Source organism: Pelmatolapia mariae, linkage group LG16_19 (assembly GCF_036321145.2).
Source record: "Pelmatolapia mariae isolate MD_Pm_ZW linkage group LG16_19, Pm_UMD_F_2, whole genome shotgun sequence".
In the NCBI taxonomy this organism is placed as follows: Eukaryota; Metazoa; Chordata; class Actinopteri; order Cichliformes; family Cichlidae; genus Pelmatolapia; species Pelmatolapia mariae.
Window position 1 is genome coordinate 33,213,346 of NC_086241.1, and position 16,539 is coordinate 33,229,884.

A 16,539-nucleotide genomic window follows, 5' to 3' on the forward strand; every position below is an offset into this window, starting at 1 on the left:
ATGCTGACCTGACAGTAGACTTGCAGTCACATGTGAAAAATTAGGATGCATGTCTTCCCAGGAGTGGATGTCCCAGCAAATTCAAGCCAAGGTCTCAGACTCCACATCCATATTAAATAGAAAAAACCCCCCAAAAGAACAGCTACGGCTGGTTTGGAAAGGAGAAAGCCTCTTCACTCCATGAAGAACATGGCAGCACAGCTTAGGTTTGCAAACTCCAAACTTTAAGAACAATATCCTTTGAAATTGCCGTATTTGGTGCTTCCAAAACTCAACTCACAGATGAGGTGGCTGTAGAGCCGGGCGTCTGCTGATCATAAGTGGTTCAATCACTGGCCGCATGCCAAATATCACTGGGCAAGATGCTAAACCAAAGTTGCTCTCCAATGAATCCAAATGAATGTTTGATAGAAAGCACTTTGGTAGCAAAAGCATAGAAAAGTGCACATATACATGTGTTAATGAGGCATGTGCTATGAGCTTTATTTAATGTGTAAAACACTAATCCATGAGTTTTCTGTTCTTCTCGGTTCAGGTAATGATTCATTTAATTTTATTCCTACAATTATATATTACACCTATTAACGCAAATCAGTGGTACAGACAGCTGTCAAGTACGCAAAAATGCAATCTGTTAGTAAAGTTTCCTTTGTAGTTTTATATTTGCAATTGTATGCGTATAAAAATTACCATTAGTTGCCATGTAATTTGTATAAAACAGATCCTGTAAGGTTGTCAGTTTTACCTTTTAAACCTTCCAGTAACTGTGTAACACTGTTCTGTTTGGGCTTAACTGTGTTATCCAAAGAACTGACATCTGCAAAGTTTAAACTGGAGTCACTACACAGCAAGTCAACGCTTCATTTTCTGCATAAGATAATTTAAACATGTAGGCACTGGTAGCATTCTAGGCCAAAGAAAACACAAGGTGCCAGTTTGAACCGTCATCTGTTTGAAACACTCAAGCTTTTAACAGAATACCTGTAATCCCAAAGTGTGTGATACTTCATTTGAAAATGTACCGATTTAGCATGCAGCAAAAAGAAAAACCTAACCTGGTCACTGACAACCCCACAGGTGTTATGAAGGCTGATAAAGCATAAATAATAAATACAAGCCTAGTTGGATGTGGCCTTTTACCCACGTGTACACATTATAATAATTTAAGCTATTTGCCATATTAGCCATTAGTCTGTGGGCAAATTTGGGTTGTTAAAGAGTAGAAGAACCATAAATTTATTTTAGGGATTTTGAGCAATTGGGAAGCTTTTAGCACTAGCAACTTCAAAATGTGTTATTAAGCATGCAGTGAGGAGAACAGCCACAAGTGTTCTTGTTCTTAGTTCAGTGGGTGTCAGAAACAAATGGGGCTACTTCAAATGAAAACTGGATGATTACCTGAGGCACAAAGATTGGAGTCCTGCATGGAGCCCCTGTTGGTTTTCTGTGAGAAGCCCACTTTTACACTTACAGCTGCTGACACTTTCAGCCCAAGGGGCACATGTTTATAATTTTAATGCTGACATCATAACAGAACCATATTTGATGGCTTTACTTGAATAAATATTTTGTTTAATAAAACATAAATACTTAATTTATCAAAAAGGAAGAAAAAAAAATAGGGACGAGTTTTTGAGGCAACTGAATCAGAATATACTCTAGCTGAAACTTGGAAAGTGGCTTAAAAAATATTATTTACAGTTTACTTCTTAGAGAATAGCCATTTACCTCAGTTACGTGAATATTAGTTCCCAAGAGAAACACAAGAGACGGAGAGCTTACAAAACAACACTTCTTTATTGTTATACAGTATGTAATCCTTGTTAATGTTTTTTTTTTTTTAATGTAACAGCAGTCTTTAATAAAATACATTTGTAAGCAAACAGCCTTCAATTGGGCAGGCTGGTTTCTACTCCCATGAGCCCTCTGCTCTGGATAGTTCAAAGCAGGCACATTTCTCATGCAAAAAAGAAAATAAAAAGAAGTTTTGACATGCATTGAATTAAAACCTTTTAGGTACCCTCCCCAGCCACCAGTTCTTGCTTAGTAAATCTTTGTGAAAGTGTAAAGAGTCCAGTTAGTCACCACCTCCCTTGCTCCCATTAAAGAAAATAAAAGCCAGAAATCTGACTGTTCATATATATATACAAGTAACATGGTCCTAAAGCACCTCACAAAGCCAAAAAAAAAAAAAAAAGTCCTGAGACCTCCAGCTTGATGCAGCCTGGATGTTGTAGTTTTAGGGTTTGGCTGCTTTCACATACCAACATGAAGTCATTGGAGGAATAAGAGATGAAGAATGTGTGTGCTACATATGAACTCGGGGAAGGTTTCGCTCACTCGCTCTGGAAAGCATCCAGTTAGACGTTTAGAAAGCAAACCTTCCTCCACAGTCTGTTTTTGTTACATCGTCCAGACATGCAGAATATTTCCTCGGCGCTTTTTCAGCAAAAATAAATACATACACAGCCATATTAAATAAATAAATACAATACGTTTTAGATAAAGGTGCAAGTGTTCCCCATAGATGATGGCTTTCTGTGTAAATTTCGATCCAGATGTTTGCCTGTAATCGACAGGTGAAGAACTTTAGGGAAATCAATGTCTGTATGGAGAAGGCACGAATGGCTAATGGCTAAAGCTCAGGGGTGATGTGGGAGTTTGATATACAATCTGATAGGCTGGTTGTCAACAGTCATCATAATGATGAACAGTGATACAGGGGTAGTGTTTGATATTAGCTTTTCCCTACACTTTGTCCACAAATCTGTCTTCTCTCTTTGGCATACAATCCAAACACTCGCCTACACTTTTCCAAAGTGACCACTCGTAACTGTGCTCAAATTCTTTTGGTCTGGAAAGAAAATGTGGATGCAAACTCATCGAGAGTGAAACAATGTGACAAGAATTCCCCAGAAAGACAGCCCCTTCCCCAAAAGACGAACATTATGACTGCTAACTTTAAGATTAGGTTGATTATAGCTGATGTAAGGATGTCCACACCCTAGAATGAAAGTAGCCTGCTTGAGATATGAGCTGATAGGCTGCTTGTCAACAGCATCATGATGCTGATGAACAGTGACACAGGGGTAATGTTTGATGTTAGCTTTTCCCTACACCTTTGTCCACGAATGTCTTTTCAAAGTTCTCAGAGTTCCTACACCGGCCTCAATCTGCTTAACCAGCAGTGCAAAGCTCTCCGCTTATTTTATTCTGAAATACAACCAGATAGTATCTGTAATAAAGTTCTTGGATTCTATTAGAGTAGCACAGGATGATTTATAATGTAGAATGAGACTGGTTTATCTTATACTGGTGGAGTTCAGTTGATAATTGTCTGACACGATCTGCTTTAGACCCCCTCCCTCCCTTAAACTAGCTATCCTTTGAATGGTTACCCCTCCTAAACCACATTATGTTTACCCAAACTAGTAGTCTGTTTTTCTGGTTCATGCATTCCTCGTGTTGTTTGTTTTAATAGAACTGAATTTCATTTTGTCCATATAGAGGCAACTGTAAATGTTGCATTTAGCTACATCAGCAATATCGGCCCATTTCAGTTAAATAACTATACTTAAAGTGTTCTGGAAGACCTCTTCTCTTCAGCAGCCAACAGAAGAAACAAGTATTCAGCCATTGTCAAGTTTTACTGTTAGACCAGAGACCAGGCAACATTTTTATTAATCTTCTGCTATCCAATTTTGGTGAGCTTTTGGGAATTATAGAATCAGTTTCCTGTTCTTGGCTGACAGGAGTAATCTTCTGCACCTGCTTCATGGTTTCATGTATTGTGCAGATTGATTCTATCAGATTGAGGCAGTCTGGCCATTCTTCTGTGAACTCTTTCATCAAGAACTGTTTTTCACGCAGTCGTCTCTTTCTTGCCATTTTCTGTAAACGTGGGGAAGTCCCAGTGGATCAACAGTTTCTGAAATAGTCTGAAATTCAGCAGGTCTGCATGTCTAAATGCATTGAGTTGCTGCCATGTGATTGGTTGACTAGATATTTGCGTTAACAAGCAGTGGTTAGGTTGTTAATTTTAACACTTACATTCTGGTTTGTATTTAGTCTTTATGGACACAGTATACAGTAGTACTTTGACTACATAGTAATCTATTATTATTATATGAAGAAAAATGATCCTCTGGATCTTTCTATGAACGAAAAAGGATGTGACTTGCTGAATCCTCCTTTGATTCAGTTAGTTCCTGATCGAAGGGTTTGGAGGAAGGTACACAGTTTCTGGCAGAAAACCTTGAAGGCAAACGCCACCCACCTTCTTTGGATCTACACGAATCACCCAATAGATCTATTCTGGATTCAGACGTGGACGGTATGAGAAATGACGCTAACGCAGAAGAAAACCTAAACCTGCATTCTTTCTAATGGCCACCATGGGGCGATAGCTGTGGTTGCGCAGACTTTTGGTGCTAGTGTCAGAAAATAATAATCATGCTTGAACTCTGTGAACCTCAAGGCCCTCTATATTGTAAGGTAAAGACTCTACATTAATACTTTTATATAAATTGTATAAAAGTAATAATTCTATAAAGAACTTTTTAGAAATTGTGGTCATTCTAAGAGTCAATAGGATTCCCTGGGGTAGCTGACAAGTCAGTGAGCACGTGGTTTCACAGTCAGAACTGCCACTTGCTTGTTATGTTCAGTTCCCAAAAGCCGAGATGACTCATCTCAAGACTTCAAAGCAGGACTTCACAAACCTGGGGATAAGGTCACAGTGGCTGCATCGATCTTTTATATTGTCTGTGGATTCAGAATGTCAGTTTTTAGGGCCCGAGCACAAAAGTGCGAAGGCCCTATTGTATCTGCTCTGTTTCTTCTTCTTCTTCTTATTATTATTATTATTACGGCAAATGAATCGGCCTTTTGAGGGCCTAAACATGCTCAAAAACTCATGAAATTTTGCACACGCGTCAGGCCTGGTGAAAATTTACGTATTTTAATGTCCGTAGACATGTCCAGGGAAAATTGGCTCAGTAGCGCCACCTAGAAAAATGAAAAACGCGAGCCCCCGAGATGGGTATGACTTGCATGTATGAAAGTTGGCACACATATCTAACGTTAGGAGACGCACAAAAAAGTCTATTATGGCCATGTCCTAAACCCAACAGGAAGTCCGCCATTTGGAAGTGAACGTGACATTTTGGCTCTAATTTTGCCATTTCCATGCCTCGAACTTTTTCGAACTCCTCCTTGGGATTTGGTCGTATAAGCTTCATCTTTGGTCAGTGTCAACTACACACCTGGGCCATGTTAAATTGCGGAGCTTTTGAGTTTTCACGATACTGTGAGGCCGTGGCGCCACGGCGAATTTCGATGACTCGCCATGAAAATCTTATTGCCTCTCATTCTGTCATACATTGTCTGATCTGGACCAAAGAGCACACATATGATAAGGCTCCATCCCTGAACATATTTCAACTGCCATATTTGACACCAAGGAGAACGCCACCTAGTGGGAACAGGAAATGTCATGTTTTACACTTTGGGGTACAGTATTGTGATGGGTGAGATTTGCAGCCTCAAATTTCTCCTAGAAAGCCTTAAGGAGTTGGTTTTGGGTTATGGTGAAAACTGTGACTTTTCGCGAAAGGGTGTGACCCCAGCAGCATGGCGAACATTGATGTCTCGCCATGAAGAAACAAATTAGTATAACTCAATGAAATCCAGTCTGATCAGAACCACACTTTACAAGGATGATGTCAGACCCACCCTGAACAGATTGATGTGCCCATTGTCAGGAATACGTAGAGCGCCACCTAGTGGCAACAGGAAATGTCATGTCTTTCACTTTGTTGTACTGATTTTCACAGGCTCATCGTGGCCACTTCAAAAGCGGTGAATATCACCATCAGCCCCTCTTGATGCTTCAGCGATAAAATTGTGACTTTAAACTGAACGGCGCACCCTGGTGGCAACGCGGTTCACCATGAAAAATGAAGTGGCTTTTGAGGGGCTTGGAAAGTTTAAGAAGTCTTGAAATTTGGCACACACCTCCAATGTGATGAGCGCTTTCTTGTTATTTTACCATTTTCATTGAATAGCGCAAAATGGCTCCACAGCGCCCCCTACAAAATTTCAAAACAACAGCCCCTGCTCTGTGTTTTATGTATGAGTCTGAAACCTGGTAAGCTTATAGGAGATGTCAAGATGTACAAAAAAGTCTCTTGGAGCAATATCCCAAATCCAACAGGAAGTCAGCCATTTTAAAATTAATGTGTAATTTTGGCAACATTTTCCCCTCTTTTCAGGCCTCATACTTTGACGAACTCCTCTAAGGAATTTCATCAGATTGACCCGATCTCAAGCACGTGTTATCTAAAGACCTTTGTGATGTTAAATTGCGAATTCAGGGAAACGGGGTGGTCATGGCGGCAGGTGGAGTTTCAATCACTCGCCAAAAAGCAGTAATCTGCTGTCACTCAAAAACACAATGTTCAATCTCTCCCAAAGGTCACAGGCGTGATGAGACTCGAGCTCGGAAATGTTTGTTATGCCATTTGTCAGTAATAGCTAGAGCGCCACCTAGTGGGACGACTACAATAATGGTTGAATGAGATGAAATGTTAGCTGGTGGTTAAATGCATGAATTCCATCAATGTGACATCAGATCGGACGCACTGGTTTTAGGTGTTGGGCGTGGCTCGACACGATGGGGTGCGAGGGCCCTCGTATCGCTGCTTGCAGCTTTAATTTTGTTTTGTTTTTTTACAGGATGTGACAAGTTTGCATTCCTGAGTTAAAACCAAGCTCAACATCTTCTTTGTGAATGTGTGTAATGGGCATGTAATCGATTCTTGGCTCACCTGTGGCTTAGGTGATAAAGCAGGCTGCAAACAAATCACCAGGTTTTCTTGGTGAAGACACCGAATCCCCAAGTTGTTCCCAAATGCAGTGCGGGCGCCACACTAATGACAGTTCTGCTGTCATTAGTGTGTGTGTGTGTGTGTGTGAAAGGGGGCAATAAGAAACATTGTAAAAAACACTTTGTAGAACCATTTAGTCTGAGGTTATTCGATAAAAAGCTGTATTTTTTAACCAGTCCAGGGGCAGATAACTGCATTCCCCCCAAAAATAATCCCATTGATGAAGCAAAGGAACCTTCCAGGTGAGGTGACTGAGACCACTGAAGGGCTTACATTCTTAGTCCCAGTGCAGTTGGCTTGGATTATCTAGTTTGGGTAAAGACGCGTTTCCTGCCGAGATGCATGTGTTTGTGCCTGCCCTTTGAAGAGGAGACCTACTAGGATTAAAAAGCGATAGAGCTTCATCAGGATGGAGAGATAAACAGATGTGCTCTGGCTCTGCAGTGTTTGACTCATGCTACTGGATCATTGATGCTATAAGACTGTTTGTGCTATTGTAATTCTGTGGTTGATCTGTAGAGGAAAGCATTCCTTCACACTGTATTTACCTGTCTGTCCTTCTAGCATCTCCTGCCTGACAAATGTCCTTCTGTGTGAAATGGACCAGCTTTCTGTTCCCTGTGTTTGTTTTCTTTACCTTGCACTTGCTCTGACCTCTTTAAACTCTTGTCCTATGTCTTTCCTGCTACTTGAATGCCATCTTTTGCACAGGCTGTTCATAATGCTGGCTCCTCTTCATCAATGAAACTGATGTGCTCTGAGGAGGACTTCTCCTCTTCCAGGTGTCGTCCCCGCTCCTGCATCTCCAGCTCCTGGGGGTGAGAAATGGGTCTTGCCCCTCGGTAGTGTCGCTGTGAGTTGCACCAAGATGGAGTCTGGTTATCTCTTCTCCTTGCGTTTGCAACGTCCAAAGACAAGGGCAGAGAAAGACTGGAGGGATGGACAGAGGTGTTAGGGGACACGACTGGCACGGAAGGGGAAGGCCTCAGACGATGACTTCCAGGGGAGGATGTGAGCGATGGTGGAGCTGAAAAGTGAGAGGACAGGGGAGGGTGAGTGTCCTGAGAGGCGGGTGGGATGAGCGGGCCTCTGCTGGCACAACTGCCAGGTCGGGAGAGGTGAGGTCCTTGGCATGGGGAAAAAGATGATGAGGAAGAGAGAGACATGGAGAAGGAGAGTGAAGGTGAAGGGGTGTGAGAGGCCAGAGGAGGTTGGTCCTGCAGCGAGGGGAAAAATATCCCGTTACTGGAGGAGGCACGGAGTCTTCGGGAGTCCACGCGCCCCTCTGGAAATCCTTCCTCTGGCGAGTGATGGTTGGAGTCAGCAGACCCCTGGCTATTGGCCCCTGGGGGCTTGGGCGGGGTCTCTGCTAATGCTGAAGGAGTTGAATTAGGCCTTTTTGGTGAGTGAGGAGTTGGGAGAAGGCATCCTGGCAAATCTGCACTCTCTGTGTCTCTGCTGTCTAACAGGGAATGAGTGTCAGGTCTCTGGTGGGAAAAAACTGTGGAAGGGGGTGGCGCCCCGGGGCAAGGGCTTGATGACAGCTGGCTGGCACTACTGGGAGGTGATGTTAAATTTGGCATCATGGTCATCAGGACTGGGTGTGGTGCCATTTGGAGGAGGGGCTTGAGCAGGCATGTCATTTCCTGCAGCTCCTGACTGAGCTTGGAAACTTGTTTAGACAGACCGTTCATCTGTGAGGTGAAGAGAGAGATCGTATTAACGCTGGAAAACCAGAAGAACAGTTCATGCAAATTCGGTATGACAATTCAGCACCATGGTTGAAAAATATCAAAAAATCCTTTAATCCTTGTTTGCATAAAACATAATTAGGTACTACATAACACTCACCATGCAGGTTACATTTTAAAAGTCCCTTTATCATACATTTAGTTCAGTTTTAGAGTCTGTTCAGCCTCATGTTCACTTAAATATTCACATCAGCCCTGAGATCCAGCTGTGACCGACATTTTTCCATCAGGGACTGAATACAACACGCCAAATGATTCAGTGCAGGTGGATCACATGATCAGTGTGTTATGTGTGTGACGCTTGTTTGATTTAAACGGTGGCTGCTATAGTAACATACAGTAAATGTTCCAGAGAAGCTGGCTGACAGTCTGACAAATGCATTACTGTCAACACAGTCAAAGAGTTACAAAGATGGAGATTTTATTCTGAGCTGATAATAAATCTGTGATGTAATCATGGTCTCTGTCTCTGTCCTGTCCTTATATTTAACAACTGAATAATAAAAATTGTGCATTTTAAGTACAAAACAAAGCAAACAAATGTCTAACTAACTTGATGAATGGTTCAGGTGGAGCAAGAGGGGAAACTTTAGAGAGAGACTCAGGGTTTGTTAATTAAAACCTGCCAGTGAGCAAGAGTCTGTTATCATAGTTGAAGTTATGAAACAAAAAACTCAGCATTGTTAGAGCCCAGAGAAGTATACTATGTATGAAGTTCAACACAGCCAGACCTTCTTTGTGTTAGCTGGTTCAACAAAACAAAGGTGGTTTCTCTCTTTACATGTGGGTGTGTTCCGAGCCACGCGACTCTTCTTCCACACAAAATGATCCCTATGAGTGCTGCCTCGTGCAGTCGGAGATCTTATCACATGATGATGATGCTGATGATAAATTAGTGTATAAAAATCTATAAAGAACATATTATAACTGCAAAATGCAACACTGTTACAAATAAGGTAAAAGATGAATTCTGCAGAAAATTGTTAATCTGGTGATTTATCACACAGAGCAACAAAGTAATTATTTTATCACTGAGCGCGCTCTCACTGCTGCTTATTTCTAAGTTTACTATAAACTGGATACATTGAAACATTAAAAGTTACTAGTCCATAATCTAATGAAGGAGACAAAGAAAAGTCTTTGGTTTGTTGGCAGATCAAAGTGAATTCTTTTGATCTATGGAACATGTATTCTGGATATATGCTCTGTGTTCTAGTAGCTGCAGTTCCAGGGGTGTAAAAGACTTCAAAAATATCAAACTGAGCATGAGAACAGGGAGGAAAGGTGATTTAAGTGACTTTGAATGTGGCATGTTCCTTAGTGCCAGACAGGCTGGTCTACTGGGATTTTCCTACCATCTCGAGGTCTCTCTGGGTGATGCCAGATTTCAGAGTAGACTGGCCAGGCTGCTTCAAGCTGATAGGAAGTAACTTGAATACTCGTTACAACCAAGGAGTTCAGAAGAGCATCTCTGAACACAACATGTTGAACCTCGAAGCAGCTGGGCTACAGCAGCAGAAGACTACACTGGGCGCCAGTCCTGTCAGCTGAGAGCAGGGCTCACCAAAACTGAGCCACAGAATATTAGAACAATCTCACCAGGCCTGAGTCTTGATTTCTGCTGTGACATTAAGATTGCAGGATTAGAATTTGGTGTAAACAACATGAAAGCATCAATCCATCCTGCCTTGTATCGTTGTACGTTGTTGGTGACAGTGCATTGGTGTAGGGAATACTTTCTTGGCACACTTTGAGCCCCTTAGTACTACGTAGGACTGTCATCATGGTCATCTTGGTTCAATTCCATTAAATTTTATTTAGAAAGAACAAAATTAAAACAACAAAGGACTTTATATTGTAAGTTACAGACCGCACAATAATACAGAGAAAACGGACAACCCCCCATGAGCAAGGTCTTGGTGACAGTGGGAAGGAAAAACTCTCTTTTAGCAGGACGAAACCTCCCTTGAGCACAACCCGGCTCAGGGAGGGGCAGCCACTACCCCACTACCGATTGGGGGTGAGGGGAGACAGACAGGACTCACGACGCACTGACTGTGTCCATCCCTTTATTATCACTTTGTACTCATCATCTGATGGCTACATCCAATAGCATCACACATCATGTCACAAAGGTCAGCTCATCTCAGACTGGTTGTCTTGAACATGAGAATGAGTTCACTGTATTCAAATTTATCTTCTAAAGTCACCAGATATCAATCCAGTGGAACACCTTTGAGATGTGGTGGAACACGAGATTCACAACACGGATGTGCAGCTGATAAATCTGGTCGATTTATCAAAGGTCGACACACAAACTGAAAATAATTCCTACAAAATAAAACTTCCCAGTTTAAGCATTTGATAATGTCTTCTGTTTTCATATCCAGTGTTTGCATATCACTGACTTCTGTTTTTACACCTCATCCATACTCTTATTTTGAAAAATGATACCACGAATACACATTTGTCAAACAAGACAAATCTTTTCACATGACATCATGTGTGTGTTCCAAGATAAGGACAAAATAATATTCTTTCATTTGAAGATTTCCAGAGGTTTATTCCTGTTACTGGAAGTTTCCTTCTGTTAAAAGGGAGTTTTTCCTTCCCACTGTACAAGTGTTTGCTCATAGGGGGTCATATGATTGTTGCGTTTCTCTTTGTATGTATTATTGTAGGGTGTACCTTACAATATAAAGCTCCTTCAGGCGACTGTTGTTGTGATTTGGTGCTGTATAAATAAAACTGAATTGAACTGAATATAGGAATTTAACACAAAAACAACCAGCTGGATAAAAGGAGAACCTCCTATTGCAAAGACACAAACTAGGTGCAATGCATTGGAAATCTGTTTGCATTTATATATCAGAAGGCGGTAAACCTTTGGTCATCTGTCTGAGAGTGACTGTGTTAGTCTGAGTCCACCAGAACAGGTTGCAGGTTGTTTTTAGGAGACCAGACTCAAAAACAAAATTTTAGACCCAGCTATTGACATTTGGCAGCTGTGATGTTCCAATCAGATTAAAAACATAATTTTTAAAATATCATTAGACACTTTGGGCCAGCATTCGTAACGTCAGGATTTTATCTGTATGTTTTTCCAGCCATGACCTGCTCGTGTAGTTTGCGAAACATCCAGCTGACTAACAGAAAAATCAAACCTCTGCTGCCGAGGACAACATTAGACCCCCGGGGCAGAAGTGTACACATGCAATTATCATCAGTGTCAAGTCAGCACTCACCTCCTCAGTCAGTTTAGACACACTCTGCTTGATCTCAGAGTGCTCACGGATCCCTACAGGCAACACACATGCAGAAGGATTAGGCCTCCGGATAAAATGTACTGTTCGGAAAAAGTACTCCAATGTGTGCGGCTGTAGGTGCGCTACCTGCGTACGGTGAGGGCGGAGGGGCAGGCGACAGGCTGGGGCTGAACTCAAACTTCTGTGTTGTGGTGGAATTGTTCTCTGTTTCAATGCCGTCCACGAATCTGTGCAGAGATTACACATGAGAGAGAGAGCATGTAAGAGGAATGTAATCAGATGAAGCTAAAAGGGCTGAAAGCTCCGTTAGTACCGTTTGGATCTTTTAACACAAACATGGAAAAAGTCATCATCAGCAGCTTTGCATCACACAACACTGCACACAGAGAGGTCGTGAGACATCTCTGCACACACATAGGCATGTTTGCTCTGCACGCATGCACATTAGTGCATTGCAGTGTGTGAGAACCTACATGCCTTCCAACAGTAGCCGAGCCCCATGTGATCCACCAGCACTGTAATCTAGTGGTTGCCATGGCAGCCAGACACCTATACTGCGGCACTTTGCTCAGTTGCTCCTCTCTGACTATGATGTTTTGAATCACTCTTCAGTTTCACACTATGTGTGTCTGTGTGTTTTACCTGGGGCTGAGTTCAGGTGGTGCACCACTGAAGCTCACCACTGGTATCTGCAGGGTGGAAGGGCGCGAGTGGTCGGAGGGAGCACGGAAAGGCCGAGGCGGCAGGAGAGGGGAGCGCAGGGGCGAGCTGAGGCCCCTGCTGAGATGCAGCGGGGAGCGAGGAGCTCGGGACACGGAGCTCTGCTCCTCATCACCCTCCTCATCCTCGCGGATGGACGGCAGCTTCTTCACCAAGCCACCGTTGCTCTCCCAATCCACCTGAAAGAAAGAGAGGATGGGATGAGCGGGATCAGCCCGCACACCTGCTGGATTTCTTTTATCACCATAGCATTAGTAACTGCCTTTACAATGATTGTAAAGGCAGTTACAAGCTTGAACCAGTGGATGGCAGGCAAACACAAGTTCTGTAAATCTGTAAATATATTTTTAACATTCAGGGTATTGTTTGATTAGCAGCATATTCTTTCTTTTGAAGACTTTTGAGCTCCTTCTCTTTCAGAGGTAACTGAATGCAGGAAGTGCTCTGCAGGTCTTATTAGATACCTGCTATTTGTTCCTCTAGTATACGTTGCGACCTGTACACACACTCTTAAACTTTAATCTGGAATAGCTTTGCATTCACAGTTCAAGCTAACCCTGATTTCTTATACATGGCCTCTTGTACAGCCTCTCAGTTCCTCCTGTCTGCAACAAGCCTTTCCTCCATTTTTAAGCCACCTTCCTTTGATTTCTTCACACAAAAGAAAGAAAATGTTTTTAAAAGCAGGTGGGTGGGGCTGTTGGGCTCACAGACAGGTCTATGTGTACCCAACATTAGGGATATCTGCGCTTATTACCATCATTCAAATCCAGAGTAGCCTGAAGCCCGAGCTTTATGCTCAGTGAGAAGATGTGTGCTTTTAAGAAGCGACTCTCGAAGCAAATCACCAACTTGACCAGCGTCTCTGATCAGATTCTGGTGGTTAGTTTGTTATTTTTATAGCTGTAAGTTTAAATTCAGTGGTCACTTTTTTAATTTAAAAGTTATCCTGGATACACAACGCTTCATAAGATTACAGTTTTCAAAAAACGGTTGGGAACCTCTGCTGTATCAGTGTGGCACTGGCTAATTTCCATTTTGACTGTTGATTGGCTGTTCTGAGCAGGATAACCTTCTTTTTTAATTCAAGATTCTTTGAGAGCCATGTCACCTCCTTACATCATGTTTACCTGTACACACACTGCCCTCAATATTGAATCAATTCATTGAATGAAACTTTGCGCATGTTTAATGTGAACAACATTACATAAACGTTATTAACGGAGTTGTATTTGATCGCTGGCTCACACAGATTGGCTGTGTGCCTATTTGGCATACAGATTACACTCAATCAGTCAACTACAGATACTCACACCTGATCTTGACTCGTTATGTGTATAAAGCACACCTGTTCAAAGAATCTTTTTCTTCCATTCCAACTTCTATACCACCATGGCCAAGACCAAAGAACGTTCAAATAACTAAGGTGACACCTTTGGTATGATTATTCGGACATGGAAGAAATATAAAATGATGCTTGTTAATGATGTAAAGGCAGTCAGGAACAGTCACCAAGAACACCACTGGTAACATGTATGTAAGCCTTCTGTTCAAGAAGGGACATGTACAAACATCTTATGTTTCACAGTGAACATGTAAATGATTCAGAGAAAGTTTGGGAGAAAGTTCTGTGGTCAAATAAAAACTGAATTGAATTCTTTGGTATGAACTGGACCAGCTGTGTTTGGAGACAGAGAAACGCTGAATATGACCCAAAGAACACCGTCCCCATAGATAAGCACGGAGGTGGAAACATTACGCTTTGAGCTGTTTTTCTGACACAGGGTACAGGAGATCTTCAGCACGCTGAGGGGCCAATGGAAGGGCCAGGTTCTTTCCTCAGCTAGAACACTAATGATGTGCTGTGGACGGGTCTTCCAGCATGACAACAACCTAAAACATATCATTAAGGCAACAAGGAACAGCTTAAGACAAAGCACATTAAGGTCATGGAACGGCCTAACCCAGGGGTGGGCAATCTCGGTCCACAAGGGCCGGTGTCCCTGCAGGTTTTAGATGTGTCCTCGAACCAACACAGCTGATTTAAATGGCTAAATTAACTCCTCAACATGTCCTGAAGTTCTCCAGAGGCCTGGTAACGAACTAATCATGTGATTCAGGTGTGTAGACCCAAGGTGAGATCTAAAACCTGCAGGGACACCGGCCCTCGTGGACTGAGATTGCCCACCCCTGGCCTAACCAGTCTCCAGACCTCAGTCTGTGGAGGGAGCTGAAGCTTCGAGTTACCAAGCAGCAGCCAGGAGTTTCTGTAAAGCGTGCCAAAATCCCAACTACAAGAAACGTCTGACTGCTGTGCTTGCTAACAAAGGTTTCTCATCAAGTACTAAGTCATGTTTTGTTTGGGCATCATATATTTATTTCATTCAATGACATGCTAATCAATTGATCGTTTATAATGTATATAATGGTTATGTTTTTTTCTGGCTTTTTGGTTGATAGTCTGTCTCACTCAGAGGTGGCTGTAGCTCAGGAGGTCATTTACTCATTGGAAGGTGGTTGGTTTGATTCCTGGCTGGCCTAGTCTGCATGCCACAGTAACCTTGGTCAAGGTAGAGAACCTAGAGTTGCGCTGTAATGCATCCGTTGAAGTGTGAATGTTAAATAAAAAGAAAGCTCTTAAGTAGAAAAAGTGCTCGTGTGAATGACACATATTGTAGAAAGGCACTATTATACGAACCAGGCCATTCACCATTTGATGTATGGGTGGCTTTCGTTTTATTCCAAATAAAGGTGTACAGAAGGCATATTTCAGATTTGCTTTTAAGGTTCTCGCTTCAGTAGTATTGAGATAGGTTTAAATTCTTGATTGCTGACATCACAAGCAGCTTTTAATGAGGACTTCACACTGTGTGCCACAGTCACCCTTGAGTGATTGTGTCAGATGCAGACATGTGAGGGAACAATCTGAAAGAGATGTGCAGAGGCTTATGGTGACTGGCTGAATGCCAATTATTTCTCATTTTTGTTTTTGAGAATCTGTTTGTCTCTTTGTCTTTGCCAGACTCCAAAAAGGAGTCTGTCATGCTACATTTAATACAGATTGCTGCATCTCACTTTTCCCACCCCTCATCACACACACACATACACACACACTCCTCTGACAGTTACAGTCCCAAGCCTCCCCAGTTTCCCATCAGCCTTGTCCCTGCTTATGAAGTGAACAATTTAGGCTCTGATCAGCGTTGATGCAGGGCTGGAGAAATTCAAGGGAATGAAATTTAAGTGGAAAAAAAACAAAGACTCGTTCAAAATTTATTGAATCAAAGGCTACACAAACAACTGAGAGTGTGTTGTGGTAGTTTGTGAGATAAGTGCGAGCTCTAGCTCCCAGTAGCATGTTTACTCTAGCCACCCCAAAAAATCAATAATTTTGTAAAAATGTACAAATTTCAGTTACTTGTGTCAAACAGTGGCTCTTCACTCAAGGTCAGAATGAGCGTAGCAGCGCTGCTAGTTTATTAAACTAGCAGTTTCACCTGTACAGGCTTCAAAATAATGACATCGCCCATGCTCTAGCACACAACGCCTGGTGCAGTGAGTTATGAATGTATTTGAGCCAACACCCCTGTGCTTTCCCTTTCCCCCCTGCACTCTCCCCTCCTCCCCTCCTTCCCTGCCTGCTCAGCATCCTCCCTTTTTTCCCTCCTCTGTCCCCAGTGCCCTCCACTCAGCCAGCTCCCCCCTTCCATACCCGTGCCACTGTAATTTATTTTTAGCTTTCCTGTTCTATTCTTAGCTCCCAGCTCCGGAGCACACCAAGGAGCTGCTCTGCGATGCGGGGGCGTGATAAGTGTGCGCTTGCCGCGTGCCGCCATCCTCTTGCTCAACTGTGTGCGAGAGTGTGGGGGAGTTTGCATCATGTGTGTGGCTGGTTCGGGGCTGGGGGCAGAGATT

At 42.6% G+C, this 16,539-nt stretch overlaps 1 protein-coding gene across 1 annotated transcript in view; it reads right to left on the reverse strand.

Annotated features, from left to right (window-relative positions):
• Window positions 1–69: 69 nt before the first annotated feature.
• kcnh3 (potassium voltage-gated channel, subfamily H (eag-related), member 3) overlaps window positions 70–16,539 on the reverse strand; it is a 196,396-nt gene continuing 179,926 nt past the window's right edge. The window contains exons 12-15 of the mRNA XM_063498310.1: window positions 12,547–12,803; window positions 12,031–12,131; window positions 11,884–11,936; window positions 70–8,581 (exon numbers count right to left, since the gene is read on the reverse strand). Coding sequence (XP_063354380.1) covers window positions 7,604–8,581; window positions 11,884–11,936; window positions 12,031–12,131; window positions 12,547–12,803 — 1,389 coding nt within the window. The 3' untranslated portion in view covers window positions 70–7,603. The remainder of the gene's footprint in view (window positions 8,582–11,883; window positions 11,937–12,030; window positions 12,132–12,546; window positions 12,804–16,539) is intronic.